A 17,288-nucleotide genomic window follows, 5' to 3' on the forward strand; every position below is an offset into this window, starting at 1 on the left:
TTTCTACATCTTCAAGCTGCAGGAAAAAAGTGTCATAGCAGTACCATCATGTCCATTTAAGTTAAAGTGCAGCATGTCTGGCACCAATTCTACAAAGATCTGCTCTTTCCTTATTTCTTTGTGTCAGAGAAACAGTGTATATTTACTATCATGGCTACTTAGGCTTTATTTTGGTGTATCCAGAACATTCCACATCTGAATACATGAAAGGGAATACAATTGTGATACAGATTAGATCTCAGTGGTGGGCTACAGAACAAAGCTATGGAAGCTGTTTTTGACTGTGTCAATAGCTAAAAGAAATGTTTTGGGCAAGAGGGCAACACTAGGTTTACATGAAATGCAAGTTCTAGGTCTGAGATGCAGAATGCATGTTAGGGGAAGAGAAAGCCAGAGTACAGTAAGTATTCCACTAGAAAAGATGGATGAAATCTGTTAAAACAGTACTAAAATAAATATTTTGTATCAGTTCAACTGCAGTAGGGCCCCCCCACTGCAGTCTGAACCCTAACTCTCCCATCTGCAAATGGGGCCTCAAGATGTCAAAGCAGTTCATTTTGGGAGAATAAACTTTCTATAGCTTTCCAACCTGTATTGCTGCTGGTTACCTTCACAGAACATTAGGGGCTGGAGGGGACCTCAAAAGATCACCTATATCAGATCACACAGGAATGCATCCAGGTGGGTTTTGAGTATCTCCAGAGCAAGACTCCACAACCCCCCTGGGCAGCCTGTTCCTAGCATTATGTTATCTTTTCCTAATTTCCCATGCTAATTTTTTCTTCCCTGTCAGTTCATATTCTTTCCCTGCTGCAATACTCAGGACTAACCAGTATTTCACATCTCAACCCACCCCCTGCTTTGTAAGTTCTCCCATTCTAAACTTACTCTTCAGCACAGCCTTAGACTGCCTTTATTCATACCAAGTTCCATAATCAGGACAGAAAGATGAGCAGGGAAAATAAACACCTGGACTGAGAGACAGATTAGTGGATTGATGGATAGATACAGAGACTGCAAAGGGGCAGAATCCAAGAAGTTAAATGACCCAGAATAAACCGAAGAAGTTTCCTCTGTGCACCATCAAACCACCCCTCTGGAACTTCTCATCACCTAAATAAAACACAGTGAACTATTCAAAAGGCAAATGTTTATTAGGTACACTGAACTTTAAAAAACTTTCAAAGAATTATGCAAGAAATATATTTAAATATAACAGCTGTTATTGCAATTGTGCTACAATACAAAATCACTTTTCTACTGTCAACACAAGAAGAAGACCTTAATGTTGTAAGTGAGATAATGCTACATTGACTCTGGCACACAGAAGTGGTCTGCACTTGCCCTTGTTCAGATGTCCTTTGTCCTGTACCAGGTCATCCTCGAAGACAATGATCAGCTCTTTGTGGAACTACGCCTTCTCTGTTTCAGTAAATAAAGGAGTAACATGAACTGCTATTTTCCTCATCAAAACCAAGGAAAATCAAAACATGGTTTCAGGTGAAGATAAAATATCATCTGAATTAAAAGTTCAGGAGGTAAATTCTCTTTCCATGGCCAAGTAGCTCCTATTAGTCCGAGTCCAAATTGCACCAAAAGGAGAATGACTCACAGGTCCAGCATTTACACTGATGAAGTTAGTAACAGTAGATTACATTCAGGTCTCTCGATTTGCTTATTGCTCTGCTGCACCATATTATTGCTTCATGTTGCGTATACTGAACAAGAGGTTCCTGGATGACAAGTTGAAGTGTTCAGATATGTTGCAGGCTATTGACTGAAACAAAAAACTGGACATGGTAAGGACAGAAGTCCTACCTAAACTCAAATCCTTTGTCACTGAGGAGTGCTAGGAACAAAAAATTGGGAAAAAAATACTGATTTCCCTAGACTAAATCTGCCATAGCACTGGAAGCACTCTAGGTATACTCTAAACAAGAGGTTTAACTATTCTACTTATTAAACAGCAAGGTTTATTTCTCTGAGGAGGACATCAACAGTCTGGACAGTAAGACCAAGCCCGATGAAGATAAACTGGGAGAAGTAATCCAAGCATTTTTTCCACAAGAGATAAAAATACAGGTGAACTCAAGGCACAGGTATTTTCAAAATTAAGATATTATTTTCTTTAAAACTAATAATACATAGCAAGCCATAATTACATTATCAGCATGCTGTACAGAGGAGCCTTAATGTGCATTACTTATAATAGCATTATCACAAAATGAGCAGAAAATTACTCACAGGTACAGATATGAGCACTGCAGTGGAAAACACATTGCTGTAAATACCATTCTTAGACAGTAGTTATCAGAGCCATACATTGTGAGTAATGTGACCATATGCATAACAATTTGGCAGAGCTGATGCAAGGCTAGCACACAGAATGTGATTCACACATCTGGTTTGGGGAAGGCAGGAGGCTGCTCGCTCTTCTGTAGCAATGCTCACAGCACTGCCACAATTGTTATAAACTGAGAGCAAGATCCATGTTTATTAATGCCACCTGAAATAATTCAACACTGAGGAAACTTGTGTGCTGGATATACAGGAAAAAAAACCACTGCTTGGCTCCCAACCAGACAGCAAATTTCTGCTTTAAAATCTCATCTTACCTTTTCTGAGTATATGTTGCTCAGATTTTAAAATCAGACACAACAAACCATTTCATTTGTACTTTGTTTTCACAAGATTACATTCAGATGAAAACATTCATTTTGCCTCACAGTGATCAAGTCTGTTGAGTTTCATAATTGAGTTTCATGTTCTTAAATTGGCTTTTGCCATCTTCAGTGGTAAAAGAACCAAAACACATATACTTGCCTAGTTGGCAATAAGGAAAAATGAACCTTTGGCTTTCCTGAAGATTGCCACTGGAGGACTGTGACCACATACGCGTATTTTATCACTCCAGTTGAGTTCAGCAAGTTGACAAACATGAAGTCCTTTTACCACCTGTGTTTCTACAAACTAATGAGCATCCACAAGGTCTTGGTTTCAGCAAGCCCAGACAAATGCACAAACCCCAAATGCTCTGCATTTCCTCCTGCCACCTCTCACTGTGTCCGAAGGAGTTTCTCTTATCTCTATGGAGCTGGAGTAAGTTCACTGCTCTGCCCAATCTCTGCGAGTGACAGGTCTGGTTCACTACTGTGCTTTGGGCAGGAGGGAAACCTGAAGTCAGAGGGAGTGGGACTGCTGCTTGTTTTGTCCTTGCAGCTCAAATCAAACAAAAGCAGGATAAACTGAGTAATTGTTTAAGATAATGTGGTGAATGCTGCTTCCTCTGAACCTCTACTGCAGCAAGTACTCCTCTTTCCTACATCATCAGCCTCTCTCAAAAATTTGCATTTAAATTTACCATTTAAAAAGCTTGAGTAAATTATGGTAAGAGTCCATATCAACATAAACTACATTAGCTATCTGTGCTTCAGAGAATAGCAAGAAGAGTCTTTGATGAGAACTGCATTGGTGCCATTAAAAAAAAAAAAAAACAACACAACAGTACAGCTCTGGACACCCTTGGGTGCCCAGTCCCCAAAAAGCACACCAGGCACACCAGGAAGAGATTCCTCAAATTATGTCTACATAAGCATTACTAAGAAGGGAGTCTACAGGTAAAACTGAATGATTACCAAGCAATGTTACACACTTGATGGCTGTAAAGGGAGGGAAACATCTCCTGTATCTAAAAGTGGAGGGTTACAGGCTGCATGGTAAGGCAATACTGAAGTTATACATCCAGAGCCTTCTGAAAGCCAGGCTGCAGGGAAACGTCAACTTTCTTTTCAAGAGAAAGATGCAATTCATGAAGTGGACATCAAAATGGAGAAAGAAAAATTTTAGTTTCTTTTTAAAATACCGAAAATGTAATTAACTGTTTAGTGAAGTAAAACAATAGATGACTTAAAATTTGGTTTTTAGGTGTGACTTTGAAGATACTGGAGCCCTCTTCCCATGTATGGTCAGACTTAAATTATGTCTTTGTGCAGGTGTCTCCACTTAAAAGCTACCAAACCTCTCATCATTTGTGATGGAAAGCTGTTGATTCTACTAGATGATACTAATAGTTTTCTCTCCTAGCTGAGACATAGAAACCCAACTTGCTGCTCAAACCCATAAACTGCAAGCAGCTAGATCTGCAAGATACTGAAAGTTTTAATCTTGGGACTCAATCCATACTTAAATGAAATGCATTGGAGAACAGGTGGCTCAGGAATGCAATTTCCCAAATTAAAGCATCCTTCTAGAAAAATCCTTCTACATTTTCATTAAACCAAAGTTGAATTTTCTTTTCTAGTACATCAAAAAATAATTGTTCTAACAGAGCAGGCTGTAAGTACAAATTATTTACAGAGTAAAGCAAAAAAAAAAAATAATCAGTTTCTTTTATGGAAATCATTGCATGAATAACTATCATCCTAGCAATGCACCACACCTAACTGTTCAGCACTGAATTCAGGTCTCTCAAGAACTGTGAGCAGAGATTTTCTTCTACATTTCTGCATTTACTGGTTCATTAACCACTGTCATTTTCCAAATAATAGGTAACAGTAATGGTACATAATTTATTAAGAAAAGATAACTAAACTATAAAATGAGTCTTCAAAAAAAACAGAAAGCAGTATCTTTGTTATTTAAAGAGTAGTGCAGTATTATGAACACAGATTAAAAGATACTTATACATAAATGACATTGGCCTACGCCTACAGAATAAAGAATGTTTAAAAACAGTTTAGCACGATGATTGACATTACAAGTCTTGATACAAACAAAGGAAATGAAAGGCAAGAAGAATATTTTCCAAATGGCATCCTAATGAAGTGCTCATATCATTTTTTACAATTCCATTTACACTGATGGCACAAGTTATGTACAGAGTTAGTACAGAACATCGTTACTGCACCAATTCCCATTGCTATCGAGGGACCTTATTCACAAGTACTGCAATTACCTTGTTGAAGTAACACTTGGTGGGCAGAAACACAAGGCACTTAGAAAAGGATTAATTTATCTGATGCATTTATCCAGCATTAGAGGGACTTTCTTCATAGGGCAATGTGAACGTACATGCTCAGTGACTGACTTCCTAATGACATCACTGATATACAGATGTGTATTTTATCAGTATGTGTAACATATACAAAGCAGTGTTTGGTATTCAGCTAGGAACTGAAATCTGTGTCTTTTCCTGAGGTTATGAGTTAATGTATCAAAGTGCAGCTCCCAGTGCTCTTTAAAAGTCATGACCATATGTTGCTGAAAATGATGACTCCCAGTTTGGCATAGCTTCACTGAGGGTCAGAATTTCCATCTCATGAAAAAATACTCTGGGAAAACAGATGAAGAAAGTCCAATGGAACAAACAACGTTCCAGAGATGGTGCTTGTTTTCACCCTCCTGAGCAAACAAGGGAGACCAGAACCCTGAGGCCAGGGCTGTCTCTGCAGGGGCCTTATGGGTTTTTTTTCTGCCCTGGCACTGACCAACTTCCCTACTGTCTGCTGTCCTCAGAATTCCTTTGAAAGGCAGTTCCTGAGGCTTTTGGTGATTAACAGGAAATTGGTACACAGACAATCCTATTCATTTTCCTATTCTCAAGTGCTATTTCAGTTTTTATGAACTTGTACCTCAACTACACAACTGTGTCCTGGAAATAAAGAGACCTAGTATAGAAATACAGGGAGGACATAAAAAACACCTTTAACTTAAAAACAAAACAAAAACAAACAACCAACAAAAAACAAAAAACCCCAGGCACTTCCTAGGCTTCAAAGTTATCCACAACATGTGGGAGTTTCCGCATTGGGCTACATGGACAGGCCCACAGATAACTTTTCTGGTGACAGGAGAGACCATTCCAGAACTTCTTATCTATGGCCAGGCAGCTTATACAGTCATTTAACTCTGCTAGAGTAAGTGATTGTCTGAACAAAGGCCAAGAAATCCTTGGCAGGTAGGTACTCTGCCACCTGCAGATGAGAGATGCAAAAAAACAATTTATAAGCTGTAGGGTGCAACCCAAGTCCCTACCTCCTATGACCAGGTGATTCAGAAAAGCGGAAGAATTCAGAGCTCATCATTCTTTATTCCTTGAATGGTTTAGAAATACTTCACAATGAGCAAAGAGCCAACCCAGTAACTTTCAGACTCCAGGCATACTTTCGAAAAGTTAAAAACTGAGATTCCAGAACTGCTTCACAGCTGCATGCCTGCACCCCAGCAGTCACTAGTTTTCCATGTCACGCAGCCTTGTCCTTCTGATGAACATACAGCAACACTATGAAGTCCATAGCATTAAGGTACAGTCATCACTGCAGTGTGCTGCAGTAGCTCACTGAACAACCAGCTCCTCCTTCACAAAAACGTGTTACCAAAGGATTCTAATGTTTTCAGCTCGTTTTGTTTTTTGTGGTTGGTTGTTTTTTTTTGTAGTTGCTTTTTTAATTCCAAACCATGCATGATCTGACATAAAATCCATTTGGTTGAGGCAAGCAATCTGCTTGTCAGAATAACGTGCTATGAATTACAAATGATGTAAGCCTTCTTTTAACTGTAGGCAATTATCCTAGATCATTCTTTGACATTTCCTTGTCTATGTATTTTTCCAATTAACAGAACCTGATACACCTTGCAGATATAGCTTCTCAGGACACAGGCACAAATGCTTGTGAAGGCACTTTTCCCAAAAAGCTTCCAAGATTTTCATTACAGAAGATTAAATACATAGGGCAAATTTTCTGAACAGCAGTACAATGTACTGTTACTGCTCTTGTATCAGAGCCACAGCAGATATAACTGAACTCTGGTTACTGCATAGATTTGTAGTCTCATTTTGCAAGTTAAATTAACCCTTTTTCTAAAGGCACAGGATATAGTTCTCATATGACACTTAGGCAGGGAAAGGGCATTTTCCCACTCCAGGAATCTTTAAAAAGCCTGTGTTGCAGCAGACCACTGGATTCATTCATGCCATCATCTTCTTTTTTTTTCAGGAAAAAAATTACAGTTTAAAGCCTTTTTCATTATATCTATGTATGGTCACACAGCCGTGGTACGATACTGGCCTGGGCATGGCTGCCACTCCTGTGATAATGCCCGTTGCAGGGTCATAACAAAGAATAGTGTCTGTGGCTTCCCCATTTTCTCGTCTTCCACCAAGGATATAGATTTTTCCATTACAAACAGACATGCCACAATTTTCCTGTTTAAAAATATACAAAGGAATACATGATTATTTGAAAACCAAGACTTCCACTCCTGCATGCCTACCCCAGTGCAGGGCAGCACTGTGACTCCTGCCTGCAGACAGACCGGCCTGTACTATTCCCTCCCAAAAGGGCCCACACACAAAGCACAACCACTGGACAAAGTAGCAACACAATCCTACAGGAAAGACTGTGTCAGGTCTAAACCTTCACTATGCATAGCTTGGACAAGGGATACAATGGAATACAGACAAACACTGCATTTACCATTTAAACATCTAAGATTAGGAAAGGGGGAGAGAACAAAGGTTTTCAGAAGATACTGTTAATGCAAGAAATGGAAAGAAGGAGGAGGGCCTTCGAGGAGTAACAGCTAAAGAAGGGGGATGTCAAGAGGGGAGAGCAAAAGGAAAGAATGCATTATGTCTTTCTTAAAGGATTTCTTTTCTTCCTTTAAAGCAGGCAGGGATAAAATATTCAGTTAAACAGAGAACATAGGATCAAAACAAAGGAAGAGGAAAGGATAGAAAAAATAATAGATACCATAGTGTTTTAAAAACACAGGGAAAAAATTAACTGATATACACACACTTTAGCACCAAGGGGACACATCTTTAAAATCTGCTCAGTGTTCCAGATGTGGAAGTGATATACCTCTTGCTGCTTAAGTCAGACACTTTCTGTGCTCTACAGTGGGGCTTTTTCAAACTGTAAAAGCAGCCATCAATATTTTGTGTTACACTGAAAGGCTTTTATCAGTAAGATGACAATTACTATCTTCTGCCTAAATTAAAACATGCAGCAGAACTTGACAACAGATCAATTGCTACACAATTAAAACATCACCCATTACACTGTTATGCTATTTCCCAACAGTAACTACTCAAAAAAAACCTGGACTGGCTAATAGTGACAGCTGAAAAGCTATTGGTTCAGACACTCTCTTCTGTGAAGCTTTGAATTTATACAGATGAAGTAAAGCGAGACTGGAATCAAAGACACATTTCATGCCAAGATGTTCATGTGAAAAAACCCAAACAAACCTTTCAGATGTCTACAGGCCTTTTAGGGTTAATTACCTGTCTGCTGAATGTATTCTGTACGTGCATCCAGTAGTCCTCAATTGGATCATAGCAGTATATTGCTTTGGTAAGCCCACCAGCAACGTAGATCAGATTGTTTAAAGACACAGCCGTGATACATCTTTTTGCGATAGGGATAGTTGCACGGAGCAACCAAGAATTAGTATCAGGATCATAAGACTGAACCTGGAAACAAAGATGCATTTCAGACTAAAAGCCTAACTGAAATAACCTGGCACACCCATACAGGTTATACAAGGAGAGTTAAAGATGCAATACCTGGTAGGCAGTATCTCTCCCCCAAAATAAAGTCACCATATGGGTCCATGTATCAATAATGGCTATATATGCACTGTATTCAACATTATTTTCCTAAATGTCAGGTTTAAAGAATTCACAGAACTTGTGAAGCAAATATAATATCCACGATTGCACACAGTAACAGTGTATTAGAGTTAGCCTTTTCTACTCTGGATTATTGGTACTATAATTAATTCCATACTCCATTCAGCAGAACAGATCTCTATCTGATCTACTTTCAAACCAGCAGTACCGTTTACCATGGAGAGAAGATGCAATCAAATACAATTCACTGACCTTGTCAGAACACGTGTTGTCATCAGGACCACCTCCGATCACAAAGAGTTTGCCCACACAGCTGGTGACTGCTGGAGAGCTCACAGCTTCTTTAAGGGGAGCCACCTCTGTCCATCGGTTAGAAAATGAATCGTAACACTCTACGCTGCTGAGGCGGTTCTGCCCATCATATCCTCCAACAACATATACCTATGTAGAGTGGTGAGAATTATCACCATTTCACTTTTGAAGGAGTTACTGTGTTTAACTAAAAATTAAAGCTGCAAGAATCCTAATTTGGTAGGTTTGTGAAGGGATACTTCCCTTGATTTTTTTTTTTAATTTACACACAGGAGAATGACCATATCCAGGAGTGAAAACTCCCTGGAGAGTTCCATTTAGTCACATGTGGAATGACAATGCAAACACATGTCAAATGGTATTATTGATACTGAGATAGAAACTTCCTATTTGAATGGCATTTGTTATAAAAGACACTTCTCTGCATTTTTCTTTTACAGATTACGTTCAGCTACTGCAGCATCAAAGGTCCATCTGAATTTACCTTTGCTTTTCTGTGTTTCACCTTCTTCCCACTTGCCTAAAAATATACTCTCTCCTCTCAGTTTGTAAACTTTTCTTTCCTGTTCCTTCTCTCACATTTAAGCAGAGAGCTCATTATTAGTTGTCTTCACCTTCTTCTGAGTTTCCCTCCAGCTGCAAGTCTCATCTCTAAGGAGTCCAAGGGACACCACATGCACATTTCCTTAGCTTTTAATGGAATCCCCATGGGTAGTTGATCCCAGCTAGCTCCTGATCTTATGTTAAGGAACGTATGCTTTCAAAACACTGCAAAACTTCCCACCTCCTCACAGCACATGTTTGGTTTATTTCAAACACAAAGACTCAAGAACTGACATTCAGAGCAGTACCAGTTTCTGTAACTGCAGACTGTTAAACTTTTGACTGCACTTTTGAAGCACAGGAAAATCTAGATGCTTCTTTGCTTCCCAAAGAATTGCTTCTGAGGATAAGACAATTCAGTGAACAAAACCCCACCACAACCCCTCCCTCCCCCCCCCAAAAAAAACCAACACTAAATACCAAGATTTTCATGTCCATGGATAGTGTCTGAATGACAAAGAGCAGAAGCATTTAAAATATTTTATCTATATGAATATTTTTTAGATTATCAGGTAAGAAATATGAAATGCTAACTGTGTATGTTTTCTCCACTGTTTTCTTATATACAAGTATTTCCACTACACAAAAAGATAAATATACTTCTCTTACTTTACCAAGAAGAACAGCCATTTTGTGACGCCATCTGCCTTTATTTAAGGAGGCAACTCTGATCCAAATGTTAAGTTGAGAGTTATAAATCCAAACATCCCGGCTATTAATTCTTCCACCTTTAAAAACAAAAATATGCCAATTTGAATAAGAAATTCAACTATTAACATTCTATAGTGAGCAATGAAAACTTTGTGTCCTTCTTAAGTGGAAAAAAAAAAAAGCCTATCTGTATCTTAGGAGAAAGTCAGTTTCAGCAGATTTCAAACACTGAAAACTGAGTAAGTGACTTTAATTGTATGCCTTTCCCAGTAACAAGTTGAGATCACATAAGATTATTTCTGGAGATTGGAATGCATTTTAAGGACTTTTGCCTGTGTTCTTCAGGTCTCCTTTGGTGTCACTACCTAGATCACAGAATCACAGAATGTTAGGGGTTGAATGAGACAACTAAAATCTTAACAGACCCTGTGCCTCATGGCACCTTCCCAACACCTCTCTGGTTTGTGCATTCACCTCCTTTTCTTTACCTTTTGTTCAAATGACAGAGGTACTCCATGTGAGAGGACAAGCCTTTTGGTTAAATTAACAGGTGAGGGCTTGGAGGCTAAACCATCAGCTTATATATATTGCCCCGCAATATACCCTTGCTAAAAGATTGAAGGAGTTGTTTAAAACCCTATTACCTATTGCTCACTTCACTGTAAAAGGCAGGTATAAATGGATCCCTAAATGGATGCTAAAAGGAGTTTCCATTTTACATTCCCATGATGAGAAGCAGCTTTAACTGCTTTTCCTTTGGAGTCTCCACAGCCATACCATAGAAACAAATCCCCAACAATGTACCAGCGCTGCAGTGCTCCTAGGCAACTGGTGTCTTCATCCACCACACAGCACATCTTGAAGCAGAGAAAATGCTGCTGGGAAAAGGCTGCTTGGGATTTTCCGCATGTAATTTTTCCAACTGCTGCTGCAAACAGGCCACTACTCTATTTTAAAGCAGCACACTTAACAAGTGTATCAATCTTTTTAAATATAATTCATATCCAGGAATCAGCTATAAAAACCTGACAATTAATACTAAACAAAAATCCCAGAAAACAGTTTTGCCTGCAGGAAGATTGGTTTGGAGCTGGTGTTCACCATTTACATCAGAAAGTGATTTTCAATTGAACTTCTTGAAGTTCACAGTACAAATATTTACCACATTAAAACCAAACAAAAACCCCAAACCAACGAAGGAAACAACAAAGAAAAGAAAAGAAGTCTTAATTTTTTAGGATTATTTACCTGAAACAAGAATATCATTCCGTAGAGCACACACTGCATACTCGGACTTGGTAAACTCTGGAAGCTTAGCCAGTGACTTCCACTCTCCTGTTACAGGATCGTAGCACTCAGTATATGGCAAATTAAACCCTCCAACTCGTTCACAGCCTCCAACAACAACTATCACTTCAGAATAACCAGTTGATCTAAAACAGGGAACACAGAAAACTAAGATGTAAAAGATATTTATTACTACATGGAGGCCAAGCAACATTGTCTTCAAAACTGTGAAAATGGTATCATTTACTCTGGCATTAATTTCTACAGGAAAAAAAAGTATCGAATAAAAAGTCATTTAGCAAATAGGTAAGAGGTTTTTCACACTGTTTCAGCCTTTCCATTACACAGCAGGTTACTACATCAAGGATTGTTCCGTGTTAAGTGTTGGAGTTGCACTGCACAACATTCCATGCAAAATTCAAACAATCAAACAATGCAGATTTCCCTTACTCTAGTATTATTATTTCTCATATCTCTCTGTACACAGAGTTCAAACAAGACCTGAGAAAATGAGTAATTTGTTTCACAATGAAACCAGTCCCCATGTCCCCTCCCCAGGTTTTACAAAATTCACAATACTTTACATGGCTAAGCCTAAAGCTGAAGGCACAAAGGGAAAAGAGAGAGACCTTACAGCCAATGCAAAACAACTGTAGTCACAGAAAGAAACATTCAAATGCTGAATGCTGAAATAAAAATTGAAGCCTAAACCAGAAACTAAACGTTAACGTGAGAAAAATAAGCATTATACAGTCTGCAGTGTACACAAATAAGACTTTAAGGTCCATTCCACACACACATTCTACTAACCTGATGCTTCTGCATTACATTTTATAGTAAAAGTTTTGCTATTCCTTTGACTATGTTAATCCACATTTAAATGCAGAGAATCAACCAACCACCTTTGATGTGCAAATTAAACTATCAACAACTTTTATTCATCCTCTTAAACTTACGATTCCTTTAAAGCATTTACCAAAATCCTTTCCAGGGCATTTTTATATTAAAGGATTTTGCACTGATGCAGTTATCTGAAGGACTGCTGTCTATTAAGTAAAACTGAACCCAAGATTTCCTTCATTTTCGGTAAGCCTTTTTGTTGTTTTCCTTGTTGAATTTCCTTAAAAGCAAGATGCTAATCTCATCATTTTCTTTAGAAGCAAGTCCAAATAGACTAGCTAACCAGATGTACAAAAGGTTTGTCTGTTGATTACTTTCTAGATTGGAATCAAGGTCTCTCCTTCCTTACTGAAAAGCTTCCTGTAGCAGATTATCAACCTTTATTTTAAAACTCAATTCTTCAAATATCCTTGGATCAAAGAAAGCTGTATGAATTGCTATGATGGAGGTTTGCTCTTTAAAGAAACTAATTTTATACAATATTTCAAACCCACAAAATCCTCGAAACATTCTCTATGTGTTAGTACCTATGTATCACAAAAAGAACATACAGACAGAGGCTAATTCTGGAAAAGAACTAAGGATATATTTGAATGGACATTAGAGGAAGGTGTGATCTCAATCAGTGGAACTCAAAGCCCTCCTTGTAGACTTCACAAGAACCAGTGTAAGAAAAACAACAAGGGTGAGCCAGAACAGACAGCAGAGAGATTCCAGGAGACTTCCTGTCATCAAGAAGTCACCCAACAGCTTAACAGAAACTGTGTGATTGAGGAATCCACAGGTACATGAAAATCTGAAGTTAATTCAAAGCTAGGAAGAGACTGTTTTGCTTTTCTATGTAAACGTATTACTGCTCACTGCTTGATCTCCTTCCAAGCTCTGCTGTGCAACACAACCAGCAGAGGACAAGAGAGATTTAAAAGGAGCGTGAGAGGCAACCTCAAGATGTCACTGTGTCATTGCAAGTACGTAGCTGAAAAGCTCTTTCAAAGAGACCTGCATTTGTCAACCATGCCTAGTGGAAAAAGAGCAAGCAAGCAGCCGTTATGCCACATTTTAAACTTTTGTTTACTTCAGTTAACACTTCACTGCCTTCAAAAAGGGAAAAACCCACACAACTGTAAGTTGGAGTCCACACTGTTCTTTTAAAAGCCAAGGGCAGAACACAGTTCTCCTATAGGTGCATACATAACCATACATGGAATCACAATTTCCAGAAGTTTCAGTAAAAGCACTGGTGTGGAAATTTTTTTTGCAGCCTGTCTACTTTTAGAAACAGTTTATATAATAAACTAAATTGGAGGAAGGAACAAAAGAAGAGCTCTCCAGTGTCCTCTCCCCTACAAAACCCCCAGAAGTACCCAGAAAAGGTGTGAGGGAAACATGGGGAAAGGGGGACCTAGTAACTGTTTTAAAACAGGATCTCTTTTTGCTATAGGCAACAGAAACAAACAGGCAACAGAAACAAAATGACAAAGAACTATTTCATGAATGCAGTCTAGAAAAGGGTAAAAAATTCCTGCTGGGAGGACAGCCAGTTTTTTTCTTTATAAATTACTTCTCTTGTTCCTGCCTACTCCAATTCACAGTGCAGTAATAATCTGAACAGTAAACCCAACAAAATCCACAAAATGCCAGCATCCTCCCCCCAACTTCAGAAACCACCTGTACTAGACAAGGTCCTGCATTTACAAAGTGGAATGCTACACTGAGGCTATTCAATTCTCAAGTACATGCACACAATGCACCCTGACAGAACTTAGGCCAGAGCATTCGCTTTATGAAATTGAGCAATAAATGTATGAACATACCAAGTACCACACAATACAGCTCCCCTCCAACTGCTCATGAAACAAGGAGGTCTTTAGTTTGAATTCCCACAATCCCTTCTCCTTCAGGCCCAGACTCAGGGTATGAAATGCCTCAGACACTACCACTGCACCAAACTGTTGTGAACCAAAAGCTTCCAAAGACCCTCCACAGCAGCGTACACCCTAGAAAACCTGCCAGCAGGGCTGCATGGAGTTTGAGACGATTTCTTCTCTCAGGTCAGGATTGAAGGCTCCAAAGCCAACTGATGGGGAAAATGATTGCCAAGGCTTTCCCACCCCTGCCCCCCCAACAGGCAAGCCTTTAACACATGCCAAAAAAAAAAAGTTCTCTGCACAGTCAACTGCACTGCAACCACATATGACTAAACAAAAAAGGAGTAACTTCTAACACAATCTGTTTGTCCAGATTGTTGCATTTTCTTAAGAGAAAACATGATTTTCTAACTACAGCTTAAACCAGTGGGACTTAACAATAAACTGTCATGTCAGCTATCATGTGGAGTTAAGGCTTTTACCAAGAAAATATTTTTCAAGAAAAAAATAACCATAACCACCATTGCTCATAAATGCCACTAATGGACTCTTCCTCATTTCTTCTTGCATCTTCAGTCACCTATTTGGGTAACACATTATTAAGCAGCACCAGTTCTGAATTATTATTAGTCTCTTGTCATAGAATAAACATGAAATACTTCAGGAACTGCTTCATAGTTCTTTAGAAATGCAAAATTTAGTTTCTTTACAGTTAACAACGTGTTGTTCTGCTGTTTATGGTCTATTACAAATCCATGTACTACTCCACCTGTAAAATATTTGTGATGTGGCAAATGAATGCTCTGAATATGCGTCCCCATCCATATCCTTCACAGCATGCCGTATACTTACATGGTTTCGTTACGAAGAGAAGGTGGAGAAATAGTATATGAAGCAACTAAAGATCTAACCTAGCAAACATTAACCTTTGGATAGTATTTTACTTGCAAGGTAGTGTAACTTCACTTACCTGAACAGTTGTCTATTTCATAGAAACAGTCATCTGTGCAAAACGACTCACTTATGTACACTTCCAAGACGTGTGAGCTCCACATGTCATGGGGAAGGACAAAAATGTAACCACAGTAGCTCCAGAATGCAAAACAAAATGATCTTGCAAGAGATTTTTTCCTGGGCATGTGTATATCAAACATCTGCACATCCACCCATGTCCCTTTCCTACACAAATAAGGAAAAATAAAGTTCCTCACCTGCGAGGCCTAGTTCTGGGAGACATCATCTCATTTCCAAGGATATGGTATCGTCTGGCTTCATGCAACAGCTGATAGCACTCTGGGGAATTCTGAATCAGCTGGTCCACTTCCACAGTCTGAACAAAGTAGTTTGGGTGTAACAATGGGAGCCTGACATGCGTCAGAATTTCATGTAACACTGGCCTCCGCAACTCAACCGCCCGGTACACCCAGCGCATGACAGCCTCAAACACCATCTCCTCCTTACTGATCACCAGTTCATCACTGCAAATGTAATCAATAAGCTCATCCTTCCCCAGTTCGAGGAATTCTTCATGCTGGGACACATCCTCAAATGTCTGCAGAGCAAAATTCCTACACTTGGTGAAGAGTGTCTTGAGCGAGTGTGTATCTGCAAAGCGCTGGATTCCCAGGCAATTGCAAGGATCCAGCTGTTCTTCCAGGAACTTGGCGCAGGCATCACGCAAGACACTGATCTGAAAGAGACTCGATGTTTCAAAGAGATATTGCACATTCTCAGTCGTGATTTTCACCTTGCCAGTGTATACATACTGCAAAAAGCAATCCATAGCTTCAGCAAAAATGCCATTGATCTCAACTAACATCTCTCTGCTTTCTCTATGATCATTGCAAAACATGGCTCTGAAGTAGCTGCTGCAGGCTGAGAGAACGGCTCGATGGCAGGGGAACTCCCTTCCTTCCACACAGATAATGACATCTGTGAATAGGCGGCTGTCTCGAAACTCATTGAAGATCTGGAGAATGCTTTCAGCATGGGATGATCCCGAGGAGAAGTCAAAAAACTCAGGGCCTGACAACGATTTTGGGTCCATTTCAAACACTTTCCGCTTGGTTGCAGGGGAATCTCGTATCCCACTCTCCTCTCTATTCAGTCTGCGTCCCAGTATTAGTACCATTGTTACATCAGTTGGCTATAGAGTCATTGAGAAAAAGTTGAAGAGTTTCTCCTTTGCAGTGCTATGGTCTGAAAAACGAAAACACTTCAGTCTGGTATAGTCTTAATTTCATCAGGACAATCAGATCAAGGTACTTGTTTAGTCACTCTAAAAATTGGTACAACTCTTGACCTTTACTAGAGGTGAAAGTGTCACAGGGAGAAAAACAACGTAGTGTCAACCTGCTACATGTCAAATACACCCACTAAACACCTGCCATGGATTACAAGTTCTGAATATCCCAGCACCACTGGCACTGCTTCAGTTTTCACAACAATAAAAAACTGAGACCTTGACTCCAGCATATTACCCATCTGCCAGAAGCCAAAGAATTCCTGGATAAAGATCCAAAGCTTGGGCCTTTCTCATTTTTCAGCATAATTCTATTTCAGCGGGAGCCTCCAAACACTACTATAACAGCACTAGTCAAAAGGGGAAAAAAACAAAGACTGCCATTTTCAAAATAACAATTCAGTTAAGTCACTCCATTTTCATTATAAACTCCATCATAATGAAGTCTTCTAATACTAGCGTTTAGTAACATTCCATTATTAAATGAACAACCTTGGCCCTAAGTTTTTACCTGTTCATTCCTACCATCCAAAAATTAGTTCACTGATAACAATCTAATTCTCAATTAAAAATGCATGTAAACAGCTAGCACTCAAAATGGAATGCAGAAAGAACTACATCTGTTTGTGTAAAACTGCTGACAATAGGAACTAAGGGTACTTTACTGAGGATGGGGAGGTTTTCTGTTTTCCCAAGTGCTACTGCCAAATAATGGCTAGCAGAACCTCTTGCTCAAACACTTTCCAGTTTCAAATACATAGCATATCCTGTTCCCCTAAGTTCACAAACA

At 39.2% G+C, this 17,288-nt stretch overlaps 1 protein-coding gene across 1 annotated transcript; it reads right to left on the minus strand.

Annotated features, from left to right (window-relative positions):
• Positions 1 to 4,547: 4,547 nt before the first annotated feature.
• KLHL24 (kelch like family member 24) lies at positions 4,548 to 16,418 on the minus strand. The gene is made up of 6 exons (XM_054385685.1): positions 15,468 to 16,418; positions 11,450 to 11,634; positions 10,160 to 10,278; positions 8,888 to 9,076; positions 8,288 to 8,476; positions 4,548 to 7,204 (listed from the first exon to the last, which is right to left on the minus strand). Exons 1-6 carry the CDS (start codon positions 16,385 to 16,387, stop codon positions 7,004 to 7,006), a joined length of 1,803 nt encoding a protein of 600 aa, XP_054241660.1. The 5' UTR covers positions 16,388 to 16,418; the 3' UTR covers positions 4,548 to 7,003.
• Positions 16,419 to 17,288: the final 870 nt, after the last annotated feature.

Source organism: Indicator indicator, chromosome 13, assembly GCF_027791375.1.
Source record: "Indicator indicator isolate 239-I01 chromosome 13, UM_Iind_1.1, whole genome shotgun sequence".
Classification (NCBI taxonomy): domain Eukaryota; kingdom Metazoa; phylum Chordata; class Aves; order Piciformes; family Indicatoridae; genus Indicator; species Indicator indicator.